The sequence below is a fragment of the Eucyclogobius newberryi genome, unplaced genomic scaffold, assembly GCF_026437365.1.
Source record: "Eucyclogobius newberryi isolate DKJ021-1_F unplaced genomic scaffold, fEucNew1.0.hap1 SCAF_150, whole genome shotgun sequence".
Taxonomy (NCBI): Eukaryota; Metazoa; Chordata; class Actinopteri; order Gobiiformes; family Gobiidae; genus Eucyclogobius; species Eucyclogobius newberryi.
The window spans coordinates 111238-131067 of record NW_027315780.1 but is presented as its reverse complement, the minus strand read 5'-3'; the positions used below and the strand labels follow the sequence as shown (position 1 = coordinate 131067).

At 27.5% G+C, this 19830-nt stretch overlaps 1 protein-coding gene across 1 annotated transcript in view; it reads right to left on the bottom strand.

Moving 5' to 3' along the window:
• Nucleotides 1–19830, bottom strand: part of LOC140361339 (sodium channel protein type 2 subunit alpha-like) — a 198192-nt gene that overhangs the window by 76973 nt on the left and 101389 nt on the right. The window contains exons 6-7 of the mRNA XM_072447049.1: nt 3157–3314; nt 196–369 (exon numbers count right to left, since the gene is read on the bottom strand). Coding sequence (XP_072303150.1) covers nt 196–369; nt 3157–3314 — 332 coding nt within the window. The remainder of the gene's footprint in view (nt 1–195; nt 370–3156; nt 3315–19830) is intronic.

The window sequence follows — 19830 nt, the reverse complement described above, 5'->3', positions numbered from 1 at the left end:
GGACTAAATGAAGCCCTCATCGACACATTTAAAATACATAGATGTAACAAAAAATAGGCAAAATTTAGAACCAATTCTTGTTTGAAAAGCAGATCTCTTTTTAATAAAATATTCTCTGCCTGAAGAAAGAAAGTATGAGCTGAGCAGCTCCTCGTGCTGAGCAGCTCCTCGTGTTTGTGCACATGTTTCACTCACGTCCACGATGAGGAAGTCCAGCCAGCACCAGTAGTTTGTGAAGTATTTTTTGAATCCGTAAGCGAGCCACTTCAGGATCATCTCCAGGATGAAGACGTACGTGAAGATCTTATCTGCGTATTCAAGGATGGTCTTCACCACTCGCCTCTGCTCGATGTAGATGTCCTCAAACGCCTGAGGAGAGAGACCAGGAACAGGTCTGAAACAGGTCTGAAACAGTCTGAAACAGGGTCTGAAACAGGGTCTGAAACAGAGTCTGAAACAGGACTGAAACAGGTCTGAAACAGGGTCTGAAACAGAGTCTGAAACAGGACTGAAACAGGGTCTGAAACAGAGTCTGAAACAGAGTCTGAAACAGGACTGAAACAGGGTCTGAAACAGAGTCTGAAACAGGTCTGAAACAGGACTGAAACAGGACTGAAACAGGGTCTGGAACAGAGTCTGAAACAGGTCTGAAACAGTCTGAAACAGGGTCTGAAACAGGGTCTGAAACAGAGTCTGAAACAGGACTGAAACAGGTCTGAAACAGGGTCTGAAACAGGGTCTGAAACAGAGTCTGAAACAGGACTGAAACAGGTCTGAAACAGGGTCTGAAACAGAGTCTGAAACAGGACTGAAACAGGACTGAAACAGGGTCTGGAACAGAGTCTGAAACAGGACTGAAACAGGGTCTGAAACAGAGTCTGAAACAGGTCTGAAACAGGGTCTGAAACAGGTCTGAAACAGGGTCTGAAACAGAGTCTGAAACAGGACTGAAACAGGGTCTGTAACAGTCTGAAACAGGTCTGAAACAGGTCTGAAACAGGACTGAAACAGGACTGAAACAGGGTCTGAAACAGAGTCTGAAACAGGACTGAAACAGGTCTGAAACAGGGTCTGAAACAGGGTCTGAAACAGAGTCTGAAACAGGACTGAAACAGGTCTGAAACAGGGTCTGAAACAGAGTCTGAAACAGGACTGAAACAGGGTCTGAAACAGGGTCTGAAACAGAGTCTGAAACAGGACTGAAACAGGTCTGAAACAGGGTCTGAAACAGAGTCTGAAACAGGACTGAAACAGGACTGAAACAGGGTCTGGAACAGAGTCTGAAACAGGACTGAAACAGGGTCTGAAACAGAGTCTGAAACAGGTCTGAAACAGGGTCTGAAACAGGTCTGAAACAGGGTCTGAAACAGAGTCTGAAACAGGACTGAAACAGGGTCTGTAACAGTCTGAAACAGGTCTGAAACAGGTCTGAAACAGGACTGAAACAGGACTGAAACAGGGTCTGAAACAGAGTCTGAAACAGGACTGAAACAGGTCTGAAACAGGGTCTGAAACAGGGTCTGAAACAGAGTCTGAAACAGGACTGAAACAGGTCTGAAACAGGGTCTGAAACAGAGTCTGAAACAGGACTGAAACAGGGTCTGAAACAGAGTCTGAAACAGAGTCTGAAACAGGACTGAAACAGGTCTGAAACAGGGTCTGAAACAGGGTCTGAAACAGAGTCTGAAACAGGACTGAAACAGGTCTGAAACAGGGTCTGAAACAGGGTCTGTAACAGTCTGAAACAGGGTCTGAAACAGAGTCTGAAACAGGGTCTGAAACAGGGTCTGAAACAGGGTCTGAAACAGGACTGAAACAGAGTCTGAAACAGAGTCTGAAACAGGACTGAAACAGGTCTGAAACAGGGTCTGAAACAGGTCTGAAACAGGACTGAAACAGAGTCTGAAACAGGTCTGAAACAGGGTCTGAAACAGGGTCTGTAACAGTCTGAAACAGGGTCTGAAACAGAGTCTGAAACAGGGTCTGAAACAGGGTCTGAAACAGGGTCTGAAACAGGACTGAAACAGAGTCTGAAACAGGACTGAAACAGTCTGAAACAGGACTGAAACAGGGTCCGAAACAGGTCTGAAACAGGTCTGAAACAGGTCTGAAACAGGTCTGAAACAGGGTCTGAAACAGAGTCTGAAACAGGTCTGAAACAGGTCTGAAACAGGACTGAAACAGTCTGAAACAGGGTCTGAAACAGGTCTGAAACAGGTCTGAAACAGGTCTGAAACAGGACTGAAACAGAGTCTGAAACAGGACTGAAACAGTCTGAAACAGGACTGAAACAGGGTCCGAAACAGGTCTGAAACAGGTCTGAAACAGGTCTGAAACAGGTCTGAAACAGGGTCTGAAACAGAGTCTGAAACAGGTCTGAAACAGGTCTGAAACAGGACTGAAACAGTCTGAAACAGGGTCTGAAACAGGTCTGAAACAGGTCTGAAACAGGTCTGAAACAGGACTGAAACAGGTCTGAAACAGGACTGAAACAGTCTGAAACAGTCTGAAACAGGTCTGAAACAGGTCTGAAACAGTCTGAAACAGGTCTGAAACAGGTCTGAAACAGGACTGAAACAGGACTGAAACAGGGTCCGAACCTGTCGCAGAAGAACCTGTTGTAGAGGAACCTGTCCCAGGGGAACTGTCGTAGAGGAACTGTCGTAGAGGAACTGTCGTAGAGGAACTGTCGCAGAGGAACTGTCGTAGAGGAACTGTCGTAGAGGAACTGTCGTAGAGGAACTGTCACAGGGGAACTGTCGTAGAGGAACTGTCGTAGAGGAACTGTCACAGAGGAACTGTCGTAGAGGAACTGTCACAGAGGAACTGTCGTAGAGGAACTGTCACAGAGGAACTGTCGTAGAGGAACTGTCGTAGAGGAACTGTCCCAGGGGAACTGTCCCAGGGGAACTGTCCCAGGGGAACTGTCCCAGGGGAACTGTCCCAGGGGAACTGTCGTAGAGGAACTGTCGCAGAGAACCTGTTGTAGAGGAACCTGTCACAGAGGAACTGTCCCAGGGGAACTGTCCCAGGGGAACTGTCCCAGGGGAACTGTCCCAGGGGAACTGTCGTAGAGGAACTGTCGCAGAGGAACCTGTCACAGAGGAACTGTCCCAGGGGAACTGTCCCAGGGGAACTGTCCCAGGGGAACCTCACCAGAGCTCCAGAGCTGAGCAGGATCATGAAGATGATGAAGGTCTCAAACCAGCTGTGCTCCACGATCTGGAAACACGTCTTTCTGAGTCTGAACCAGCTCCGCCCGGGGCCCGGGGCCGAGGTGTCGATGTCACAGCAGGTGAAGCGACGCACACACACTGTGGACACACAACACACTGTTAACACACAACACACACACTGTGGACACACACAACACACACTGTGAACACACAACACACACTGTGGACACACACAACACACACTGTTAACACACAACACACTGTGAACACACAACACACACTGTGGACACACACAACACACACTGTTAACACACAACACACTGTGAACACACACACACACACTGTGAACACACAACAACACTGTGGACACACACAACACACACTGTTAACACACAACACACTGTGAACACACACACACACACTGTGAACACACAACAACACTGTGGACACACACAACACACATTGTGAACACACAACACACTGTGGACACACAACACACACTGTGGACACACACAACACACTGTGAACACACAACAACACTGTGGACACACACAACACACATTGTGAACACACAACACACTGTGGACACACAACACACACTGTGGACACACACAACACACTGTGAACACACACACACACACTGTGAACACACAACAACACTGTGGACACACACAACACACATTGTGAACACACAACACACTGTGGACACACAACACACACTGTGGACACACACAACACACTGTGAACACACACACACACACACACTGTGGACACACACAACACACTGTGAACACACACACACACACACACACTGTGGACACACAACACACTGTGAACACACAACACACTGTGAACACACAACACACACTGTGGACACACAACACACTGTTAACACACAACACACTGTGAACACACAACACACTGTGAACACACAACACACACTGTGGACACACAACACACTGTTAACACACAACACACTGTGAACACACAACACACACTGTGGACACACACAACACACACTGTGAACACACACCACACTGTGGACACACACAACACACACTGTGAACACACAACACACTGTGGACACACAACACACACTGTGGACACACACAACACACACTGTGAACACACAACACACTGTGGACACACACAACACACACTGTGAACACACAACACACACTGTGAACACACACACACACACACTGTGAACACACACACACACACACACACACTGTGGACACACAACACACACTGTGAACACACAACACACACTGTGAACACACACACAAACACACACAGTGGACACACAACACACACTGTGAACACACAACACACACACTGTGGACACACAACACACACTGTGAACACACAACACACACTGTGAACACACAACACACACTGTGAACACACAACACACACTGTGAACACACAACACACACTGTGAACACACAACACACACTGTGAAAACACAACACACACACTGTAAACACTGAACCTGAACAAAATGGATAAATAAATACTACATGGATAAATAAATACTACAAGGATAAATAAATACTACAAGGATAAATAAATACTACAAGGATAAATAAATACTATATGGATAAATAAATACTACAAGGATAAATACTACAAGGATAAATACATACTACAAGGATAAATAAATACTATATGGATAAATAAATACTACAAGGATAAATAAATACTACATGGATAAATAAATACTACAAGGATAAATAAATACTACAAGGATAAATAAATACTACATGGATAAATAAATACAACAAGGATAAATAAATACTACAAGGATAAATAAATACTACATGGATAAATAAATACTACAAGGATGGATAAATAAATACTACAAGGATAAATAAATACTACAAGGATAAATAAATACTACAAGGATAAATAAATACTACATGGATAAATAAATACTACAAGGATAAATAAATACTACAAGGATAAATAAATACTACATGGATAAATAAATACTACAAGGATAAATAAATACTACAAGGATAAATAAATACTACATGGATAAATAAATACTACAAGGATAAATAAATACTACAAGGATAAATAAATACTACATGGATAAATAAATACTACAAGGATAAATAAATACTACAAGGATAAATAAATACTACAAGGATAAATAAATACTACAAGGATAAATAAATACTACATGGATAAATAAATACTACAAGGATAAATAAATACTACAAGGATAAATAAATACTACATGGATAAATAAATACTACAAGGATAAATAAATACTACAAGGATAAATAAATACTACATGGATAAATAAATACTACAAGGATAAATAAATACTACAAGGATAAATAAATACTACAAGGATAAATAAATACTACATGGATAAATAAATACTACAAGGATAAATAAATACTACAAGGATAAATAAATACTACATGGATAAATAAATACTACATGTATAAATAAATACTACAAGGATAAATAAATACTACATGGATAAATAAATACTACAAGGATAAATAAATACTACAACATGGATAAATAAATACTACAAGGATAAACTAATACTACAAGGATAAATAAATACTACAAGGATAAATAAATACTACATGGATAAATAAATACAACAAGGATAAATAAATACTACAAGGATAAATAAATACTACATGGATAAATAAATACTACAAGGATAAATACTACAAGGATAAATACTACAAGGATAAATAAATACTACAAGGATAAATAAATACTACATGGATAAATAAATACTACATGGATAAATAAATACTACATGGATAAATAAATACTACAAGGATAAATAAATACTACAAGGATAAATAAATACTACAAGGATAAATAAATACTACAAGGATAAATAAATACTACATGGATAAATAAATACTACAAGGATAAATAAATACTACAAGGATAAATAAATACTACATGGATAAATAAATACTACAAGGATAAATAAATACTACAAGGATAAATAAATACTACAAGGATAAATAAATACTACAAGGATAAATAAATACTACATGGATAAATAAATACTACAAGGATAAATAAATACTACAAGGATAAATAAATACTACATGGATAAATAAATACTACAAGGATAAATAAATACTACAAGGATAAATAAATACTACATGGATAAATAAATACTACAAGGATAAATAAATACTACAAGGATAAATAAATACTACAAGGATAAATAAATACTACATGGATAAATAAATACTACAAGGATAAATAAATACTACAAGGATAAATAAATACTACATGGATAAATAAATACTACAAGGATAAATAAATACTACATGGATAAATAAATACTACAAGGATAAATAAATAATACAAGGATAAATAAATACTAAATGGATAAATAAATACTACAAGGATATATACTACAAGGATAAATAAATACTACAAGGATAAATAAATACTACAAGGATAAATAAATACTACATTGATAAATAAATACTACAAGGATAAATAAATACTACAAGGATAAATAAATACTACATGGATAAATAAATACTACAAGGATAAATAAATACTACATGGATAAATAAATACTACAAGGATAAATAAATACTACATGGATAAATAAATACTACAAGGATAAATACTACAAGGATAAATAAATACTACAAGGATAAATGAATACTACAAGGATAAATAAATACTACAACATGGATAAATAAATAATAAAAGGAAATATAAATACTACAAGGATAAATACATACTACAAGGATAAATAAATACTACAAGGATAAATAAATACTACAACATGGATAAATAAATAATAAAAGGAAAAATAAATACTACAAGGATAAATAAATACTACATGGATAAATAAATACTACAAGGATAAATAAATACTACAAGGATAAATAAATACTACAACATGGATGAATAAATAATAAAAGGAAAAATAAACACTACAAGGATAAACAAATACTACATGGATAAATAAATACTACAAGAATAAATAAATACTACAACATGGATAAATAAATACTAAAAGGATAAATAAATACTACATGGATAAATAAATACTACATGGATAAATAAATACTACAAGGATAAATAAATACTACATGGATAAATAAATACTACATGGATAAATAAATACTACAAGGATAAATAAATACTACAAGGATAAATAAATACTACAAGGATAAATAAATACTACAACATGGATAAATAAATACTACAAGGATAAATAAATACTACATGGATAAATAAATACTACAAGGATAAATAAATACTACAAGGATAAATAAATACTACATGGATAAATAAACACTAAATGGATAAATAAATACTACAAGGATAAATAAATACTACAAGGATAAATAAATACTACATGGATAAATAAATACTACAAGGATAAATAAATACTACAAGGATAAATAAATACTACAACATGGATAAATAAATACTACAAGGATAAATAAATACTACAAGGATAAATAAATACTACATGTATAAATAAATACTACAAGGATAAATAAATACTACAAGGATAAATAAATACTACATGTATAAATAAATACTACAAGGATAAATAAATACTACATGGATAAATAAATACTACAAGGATAAATAAATACTACAACATGGATAAATAAATACTACAAGGATAAACTAATACTACAAGGATAAATAAATACTACAAGGATAAATAAATACTACATGGATAAATAAATACAACAAGGATAAATAAATACTACAAGGATAAATAAATACTACATGGATAAATAAATACTACAAGGATAAATACTACAAGGATAAATACTACAAGGATAAATAAATACTACAAGGATAAATAAATACTACATGGATAAATAAATACTACAAGGATAAATAAATACTACATGGATAAATAAATACTACAAGGATAAATAAATACTACAAGGATACATAAATACTACATGAATAAATAAATACTACAAGGATAAATAAATACTACATGGATAAATAAATACTACAAGGATACATAAATACTACAAGGATAAATAAATACTACATGGATAAATAAATACTACAAGGATAAATACTACAAGGATAAATACTACAAGGATAAATACTACAAGGATAAATAAATACTACAAGGATAAATAAATACTACATGGATAAATAAATACTACAAGGATAAATAAATACTACATGGATAAATAAATACTACAAGGATAAATAAATACTATATGGATAAATAAATACTACAAGGATAAATAAATACTACATGGGTAAATAAATACTACATGGATAAATAAATACTACAAGGATAAATAAATACTACAAGGATATATAAATACTACATGGATAAATAAATACAACAAGGATAAATAAATACTACATGGATAAATAAATACTACAAGGATAAATAAATACTACAAGGATAAATAAATACTACATGGATAAATAAATACTACAAGGATAAATAAATACTACATGGATAAATAAATACTACAAGGATAAATAAATACTACAAGGATAAATAAATACTACAAGGATAAATAAATACTACATGGATAAATAAATACTACAAGGATAAATAAATACTACAAGGATAAATAAATACTACAAGGATAAATAAATACTACAAGGATAAATAAATACTACATGGATAAATAAATACTACAAGGATAAATAAATACTACAACATGGATAAATAAATACTACAAGGATAAATAAATACTACATGGATAAATAAATACTACAAGGATAAATAAATACTACAAGGATAAATAAATACTACATGGATAAATAAACACTAAATGGATAAATAAATACTACAAGGATAAATAAATACTACAAGGATAAATAAATACTACATGGATAAATAAATACTACAAGGATAAATAAATACTACAAGGATAAATAAATACTACAACATGGATAAATAAATACTACAAGGATAAATAAATACTACAAGGATAAATAAATACTACATGTATAAATAAATACTACAAGGATAAATAAATACTACAAGGATAAATAAATACTACAAGGATAAATAAATACTACATGTATAAATAAATACTACAAGGATAAATAAATACTACATGGATAAATAAATACTACAAGGATAAATAAATACTACAACATGGATAAATAAATACTACAAGGATAAACTAATACTACAAGGATAAATAAATACTACAAGGATAAATAAATACTACATGGATAAATAAATACAACAAGGATAAATAAATACTACAAGGATAAATAAATACTACATGGATAAATAAATACTACAAGGATAAATACTACAAGGATAAATACTACAAGGATAAATAAATACTACAAGGATAAATAAATACTACATGGATAAATAAATACTACAAGGATAAATAAATACTACATGGATAAATAAATACTACAAGGATAAATAAATACTACAAGGATACATAAATACTACATGAATAAATAAATACTACAAGGATAAATAAATACTACATGGATAAATAAATACTACAAGGATACATAAATACTACAAGGATAAATAAATACTACATGGATAAATAAATACTACAAGGATAAATACTACAAGGATAAATACTACAAGGATAAATACTACAAGGATAAATAAATACTACAAGGATAAATAAATACTACATGGATAAATAAATACTACAAGGATAAATAAATACTACATGGATAAATAAATACTACAAGGATAAATAAATACTATATGGATAAATAAATACTACAAGGATAAATAAATACTACATGGGTAAATAAATACTACATGGATAAATAAATACTACAAGGATAAATAAATACTACAAGGATATATAAATACTACATGGATAAATAAATACAACAAGGATAAATAAATACTACATGGATAAATAAATACTACAAGGATAAATAAATACTACAAGGATAAATAAATACTACATGGATAAATAAATACTACAAGGATAAATAAATACTACATGGATAAATAAATACTACAAGGATAAATAAATACTACAAGGATAAATAAATACTACAAGGATAAATAAATACTACATGGATAAATAAATACTACAAGGATAAATAAATACTACAAGGATAAATAAATACTACAAGGATAAATAAATACTACAAGGATAAATAAATACTACATGGATAAATAAATACTACAAGGATAAATAAATACTACATGGATAAATAAATACTACAAGGATAAATAAATACTACAAGGATAAATAAATACTACAAGGATAAATAAATACTACATGGATAAATAAATACTACAAGGATAAATAAATACTACAAGGATAAATAAATACTACAAGGATAAATAAATACTACAAGGATAAATAAACACTACAAGGATAAATAAATACTACAAGGATAATTAAATACTACATGGATAAATAAATACTACAAGGATAAATGCTACAAGGATAAATAAATAATACAAGGGTAAATAAATACTACAAGGATAAATTAATACTACATGGATAAATAAATACTACATGGATAAATAAATACTACAAGGATAAATAAATACTACAACATGGATAAATAAATACTACAAGGATAAACTAATACTACAAGGATAAATAAATACTACATGGATAAATAAATACTACAAGGATAAATAAATACTACAACATGGATAAATAAATACTACAAGGATAAACTAATACTACAAGGATAAAAAAATACTACAAGGATAAATAAATACTACATGGATAAATAAATACAACAAGGATAAATAAATACTACATGGATAAATAAATACAACAAGGATAAATAAATACTACAAGGATAAATAAATACTACATGGATAAATAAATACTACAAGGATAAATACTACAAGGATAAATACTACAAGGATAAATAAATACTACAAGGATAAATAAATACTACATGGATAAATAAATACTACAAGGATAAATAAATACTACATGGATAAATAAATACTACAAGGATAAATAAATACTACAAGGATACATAAATACTACATGAATAAATAAATACTACAAGGATAAATAAATACTACATGGATAAATAAATACTACAAGGATACATAAATACTACAAGGATAAATAAATACTACATGGATAAATAAATACTACAAGGATAAATACTACAAGGATAAATACTACAAGGATAAATACTACAAGGATAAATAAATACTACAAGGATAAATAAATACTACATGGATAAATAAATACTACAAGGATAAATAAATACTACATGGATAAATAAATACTACAAGGATAAATAAATACTATATGGATAAATAAATACTACAAGGATAAATAAATACTACATGGGTAAATAAATACTACATGGATAAATAAATACTACAAGGATAAATAAATACTACAAGGATATATAAATACTACATGGATAAATAAATACAACAAGGATAAATAAATACTACATGGATAAATAAATACTACAAGGATAAATAAATACTACAAGGATAAATAAATACTACATGGATAAATAAATACTACAAGGATAAATAAATACTACATGGATAAATAAATACTACAAGGATAAATAAATACTACAAGGATAAATAAATACTACAAGGATAAATAAATACTACATGGATAAATAAATACTACAAGGATAAATAAATACTACAAGGATAAATAAATACTACAAGGATAAATAAATACTACATGGATAAATAAATACTACAAGGATAAATAAATACTACAACATGGATAAATAAATACTACAAGGATAAATAAATACTACATGGATAAATAAATACTACAAGGATAAATAAATACTACAAGGATAAATAAATACTACATGGATAAATAAACACTAAATGGATAAATAAATACTACAAGGATAAATAAATACTACAAGGATAAATAAATACTACATGGATAAATAAATACTACAAGGATAAATAAATACTACAAGGATAAATAAATACTACAACATGGATAAATAAATACTACAAGGATAAATAAATACTACAAGGATAAATAAATACTACATGTATAAATAAATACTACAAGGATAAATAAATACTACAAGGATAAATAAATACTACAAGGATAAATAAATACTACATGTATAAATAAATACTACAAGGATAAATAAATACTACATGGATAAATAAATACTACAAGGATAAATAAATACTACAACATGGATAAATAAATACTACAAGGATAAACTAATACTACAAGGATAAATAAATACTACAAGGATAAATAAATACTACATGGATAAATAAATACAACAAGGATAAATAAATACTACAAGGATAAATAAATACTACATGGATAAATAAATACTACAAGGATAAATACTACAAGGATAAATACTACAAGGATAAATAAATACTACAAGGATAAATAAATACTACATGGATAAATAAATACTACAAGGATAAATAAATACTACATGGATAAATAAATACTACAAGGATAAATAAATACTACAAGGATACATAAATACTACATGAATAAATAAATACTACAAGGATAAATAAATACTACATGGATAAATAAATACTACAAGGATACATAAATACTACAAGGATAAATAAATACTACATGGATAAATAAATACTACAAGGATAAATACTACAAGGATAAATACTACAAGGATAAATACTACAAGGATAAATAAATACTACAAGGATAAATAAATACTACATGGATAAATAAATACTACAAGGATAAATAAATACTACATGGATAAATAAATACTACAAGGATAAATAAATACTATATGGATAAATAAATACTACAAGGATAAATAAATACTACATGGGTAAATAAATACTACATGGATAAATAAATACTACAAGGATAAATAAATACTACAAGGATATATAAATACTACATGGATAAATAAATACAACAAGGATAAATAAATACTACATGGATAAATAAATACTACAAGGATAAATAAATACTACAAGGATAAATAAATACTACATGGATAAATAAATACTACAAGGATAAATAAATACTACATGGATAAATAAATACTACAAGGATAAATAAATACTACAAGGATAAATAAATACTACAAGGATAAATAAATACTACATGGATAAATAAATACTACAAGGATAAATAAATACTACAAGGATAAATAAATACTACAAGGATAAATAAATACTACAAGGATAAATAAATACTACATGGATAAATAAATACTACAAGGATAAATAAATACTACATGGATAAATAAATACTACAAGGATAAATAAATACTACAAGGATAAATAAATACTACAAGGATAAATAAATACTACATGGATAAATAAATACTACAAGGATAAATAAATACTACAAGGATAAATAAATACTACAAGGATAAATAAATACTACAAGGATAAATAAACACTACAAGGATAAATAAATACTACAAGGATAATTAAATACTACATGGATAAATAAATACTACAAGGATAAATGCTACAAGGATAAATAAATAATACAAGGGTAAATAAATACTACAAGGATAAATTAATACTACATGGATAAATAAATACTACATGGATAAATAAATACTACAAGGATAAATAAATACTACAACATGGATAAATAAATACTACAAGGATAAACTAATACTACAAGGATAAATAAATACTACATGGATAAATAAATACTACAAGGATAAATAAATACTACAACATGGATAAATAAATACTACAAGGATAAACTAATACTACAAGGATAAATAAATACTACAAGGATAAATAAATACTACATGTATAAATAAATACTACAAGGATAAATAAATACTACAAGGATAAATAAATACTACAAGGATAAATAAATACTACATGTATAAATAAATACTACAAGGATAAATAAATACTACATGGATAAATAAATACTACAAGGATAAATAAATACTACAACATGGATAAATAAATACTACAAGGATAAACTAATACTACAAGGATAAATAAATACTACAAGGATAAATAAATACTACATGGATAAATAAATACAACAAGGATAAATAAATACTACAAGGATAAATAAATACTACATGGATAAATAAATACTACAAGGATAAATACTACAAGGATAAATACTACAAGGATAAATAAATACTACAAGGATAAATAAATACTACATGGATAAATAAATACTACAAGGATAAATAAATACTACATGGATAAATAAATACTACAAGGATAAATAAATACTACAAGGATACATAAATACTACATGAATAAATAAATACTACAAGGATAAATAAATACTACATGGATAAATAAATACTACAAGGATACATAAATACTACAAGGATAAATAAATACTACATGGATAAATAAATACTACAAGGATAAATACTACAAGGATAAATACTACAAGGATAAATACTACAAGGATAAATAAATACTACAAGGATAAATAAATACTACATGGATAAATAAATACTACAAGGATAAATAAATACTACATGGATAAATAAATACTACAAGGATAAATAAATACTATATGGATAAATAAATACTACAAGGATAAATAAATACTACATGGGTAAATAAATACTACATGGATAAATAAATACTACAAGGATAAATAAATACTACAAGGATATATAAATACTACATGGATAAATAAATACAACAAGGATAAATAAATACTACATGGATAAATAAATACTACAAGGATAAATAAATACTACAAGGATAAATAAATACTACATGGATAAATAAATACTACAAGGATAAATAAATACTACATGGATAAATAAATACTACAAGGATAAATAAATACTACAAGGATAAATAAATACTACAAGGATAAATAAATACTACATGGATAAATAAATACTACAAGGATAAATAAATACTACAAGGATAAATAAATACTACAAGGATAAATAAATACTACAAGGATAAATAAATACTACATGGATAAATAAATACTACAAGGATAAATAAATACTACATGGATAAATAAATACTACAAGGATAAATAAATACTACAAGGATAAATAAATACTACAAGGATAAATAAATACTACATGGATAAATAAATACTACAAGGATAAATAAATACTACAAGGATAAATAAATACTACAAGGATAAATAAATACTACAAGGATAAATAAACACTACAAGGATAAATAAATACTACAAGGATAATTAAATACTACATGGATAAATAAATACTACAAGGATAAATGCTACAAGGATAAATAAATAATACAAGGGTAAATAAATACTACAAGGATAAATTAATACTACATGGATAAATAAATACTACATGGATAAATGAATACTAAAAGGATAAATAAATACTACAAGGATAAATAAATACTACATGGATAAATAAATACTACATGGATAAATAAATACTACGAAGATAAATAAATAGTACATGGATAAATAAATACTACATGGATAAATAAATACCACAAGGATAAATAAATACTACTTGGATAAATAAATACTACATGGATAAATGAATACTAAAAGGATAAATAAATACTACAAGGATAAATAAATACTACAAGGATAAATAAATACTACATGGATAAATAAATACTACATGGATAAATAAATACTACAAAGATAAATAAATACTACATGGATAAATAAATACTACATGGATAAATAAATACTACAAGGATAAATAAATACTACATGGATAAATAAATACTACAAGGATAAATAAATACTACAACATGGATAAATAAATACTACATTGATAAATAAATACTACAAGGATAAATAAATACTACATGGATAAATAAATACTACAAGGATTAATAAATACTTCAACATGGATAAATAAATACTACATGGATAAATAAATACTACAAGGATAAATAAATAATACAAGGATAAATAAATACTACATGGATAAATAAAAAACTACAAGGATAAATAAATACTACAAGGATAAATAAATACTACAACATGGATAAATAAATACTACAACATGGATAAATAAATACTACAAGGATAAATAAATACTACATGGATAAATAAATACTACATTTATAAATAAATACTACAAGGATAAATAAATATTACAAGAATAAATAAATACTACAACATGGATAAATAAATACTACAAGGATAAATACATACTACATGGATAAATAAATACTACAAGGATAAATAAACACTACAACATGGATAAATAAATACTACATGGATAAATAAATACTACATGGATAAATAAATACCACAATGATAAATAAATACTACATGGATAAATAAATACTACAAGGATAAATAAACACTACAACATGGATAAATAAATACTACATGGATAAATAAATACTACAAAAATAAATAAATACTACATGGATGAATAAATACTACATGGATAAATGAATACTAAAAGGATAAATAAATACTACAAGGATAAATAAATACTACATGGATAGATAAATAAATACTACAAGGATAAATAAATACTACAAAGATAAATAAATAGTACATGGATAAATAAATACTACATGGGTAAATAAATACCACAAGGATAAATAAATACTACTTGGATAAATAAATACTACATGGATAAATGAATACTAAAAGGATAAATAAATACTACAAGGATAAATAAATACTACAAGGATAAATAAATACTACATGGATAAATAAATACTACATGGATAAATAAATACTACAAAAATAAATAAATACTACATGGATGAATAAATACTACAAGGATAAATAAATACTACAAGGATAAATAAATACTACATGGATAAATAAATACTACAAGGATAAATAAATACTACATGGATAAATAAATACTACAAGGTTAAATACTACAAGGATAAATACTACAAGGATAAATAAATACTACAAGGATAAATAAATACTACATGGATAAATAAATACTACAAGGATAAATAAATACTACATGGATAAATAAATACTACAAGGATAAATAAATACTACAAGGATACATAAATACTACATGAATAAATAAATACTACAAGGATAAATAAATACTACATGGATAAATAAATACTACAAGGATAAATAAATACTACAAGGATAAATAAATACTACATGGATAAATAAATACTACAAGGATAAATACTACAAGGATAAATACTACAAGGATAAATACTACAAGGATAAATAAATACTACAAGGATAAATAAATACTACATGGATAAATAAATACTACAAGGATAAATAAATACTACATGGATAAATAAATACTACAAGGATAAATAAATACTATATGGATAAATAAATACTACAAGGATAAATAAATACTACATCGGTAAATAAATACTACATGGATAAATAAATACTACAAGGATAAATAAATACTACAAGGATAATTAAATACTACATGGATAAATAAATACAACAAGGATAAATAAATACTACATGGATAAATAAATACTACAAGGATAAATAAATACTACAAGGATAAATAAATACTACATGGATAAATAAATACTACAAGGATAAATAAATACTACATGGATAAATAAATACTACAAGGATAAATAAATACTACAAGGATAAATAAATACTACAAGGATAAATAAATACTACAAGGATAAATAAATACTACATGGATAAATAAATACTACAAGGATAAATAAATACTACATGGATAAATAAATACTACAAGGATAAATAAATACTACAAGGATAAATAAATACTACAAGGATAAATAAATACTACATGGATAAATAAATACTACAAGGATAAATAAATACTACAAGGATAAATAAATACTACAAGGATAAATAAATACTACAAGGATAAATAAACACTACAAGGATAAATAAATACTACAAGGATAAATAAATACTACATGGATAAATAAATACTACAAGGATAAATAAATACTACATGTATAAATAAATACTACAAGGATAAATAAATACTACAAAGATGAATAAATACTACAAGGATAAATACTACAAGGATAAATACTACAAGGATAAATACTACAAGGATAAATAAATACTACAAGGATAAATAAATACTACATGGATAAATAAATACTACAAGGATAAATAAATACTACATGGATAAATAAATACTACAAGGATAAATAAATACTATATGGATAAATAAATACTACAAGGATAAATAAATACTACATGGGTAAATAAATACTACATGGATAAATAAATACTACAAGGATAAATAAATACTACAAGGATATATAAATACTACATGGATAAATAAATACAACAAGGATAAATAAATACTACATGGATAAATAAATACTACAAGGATAAATAAATACTACAAGGATAAATAAATACTACAAGGATAAATAAATACTACAAGGATAAATAAATACTACAAGGATAAATAAATACTACATGGATAAATAAATACTACAAGGATAAATAAATACTACATGGATAAATAAATACTACAAGGATAAATAAATACTACAAGGATAAATAAATACTACAAGGATAAATAAATACTACATGGATAAATAAATACTACAAGGATAAATAAATACTACAAGGATAAATAAATACTACAAGGATAAATAAATACTACAAGGATAAATAAACACTACAAGGATAAATAAATACTACAAGGATAATTAAATACTACATGGATAAATAAATACTACAAGGATAAATGCTACAAGGATAAATAAATAATACAAGGGTAAATAAATACTACAAGGATAAATTAATACTACATGGATAAATAAATACTACATGGATAAATAAATACTACAAGGATAAATAAATACTACATGGATAAATAAATACTACAAGGATAAATAAATACTACAACATGGATAAATAAATACTACAAGGATAAACTAATACTACAAGGATAAATAAATACTACAAGGATAAATAAATACTACATGGATAAATAAATACAACAAGGATAAATAAATACTACAAGGATAAATAAATACTACATGGATAAATAAATACTACAAGGATAAATACTACAAGGATAAATACTACAAGGATAAATAAATACTACAAGGATAAATAAATACTACATGGATAAATAAATACTACAAGGATAAATAAATACTACATGGATAAATAAATACTACAAGGATAAATAAATACTACAAGGATACATAAATACTACATGAATAAATAAATACTACAAGGATAAATAAATACTACATGGATAAATAAATACTACAAGGATAAATAAATACTACAAGGATAAATAAATACTACATGGATAAATAAATACTACAAGGATAAATACTACAAGGATAAATACTACAAGGATAAATACTACAAGGATAAATAAATACTACAAGGATAAATAAATACTACATGGATAAATAAATACTACAAGGATAAATAAATACTACATGGATAAATAAATACTACAAGGATAAATAAATACTATATGGATAAATAAATACTACAAGGATAAATAAATACTATATGGATAAATAAATACTACAAGGATAAATAAATACTACATGGGTAAATAAATACTACATGGATAAATAAATACTACAAGGATAAATAAATACTACAAGGATATATAAATACTACATGGATAAATAAATACAACAAGGATAAATAAATACTACTTGGATAAATAAATACTACAAGGATAAATAAATACTACAAGGATAAATAAATACTACATGGATAAATAAATACTACAAGGATAAATAAATACTACATGGATAAATAAATACTACAAGGATAAATAAATACTACAAGGATAAATAAATACTACAAGGATAAAT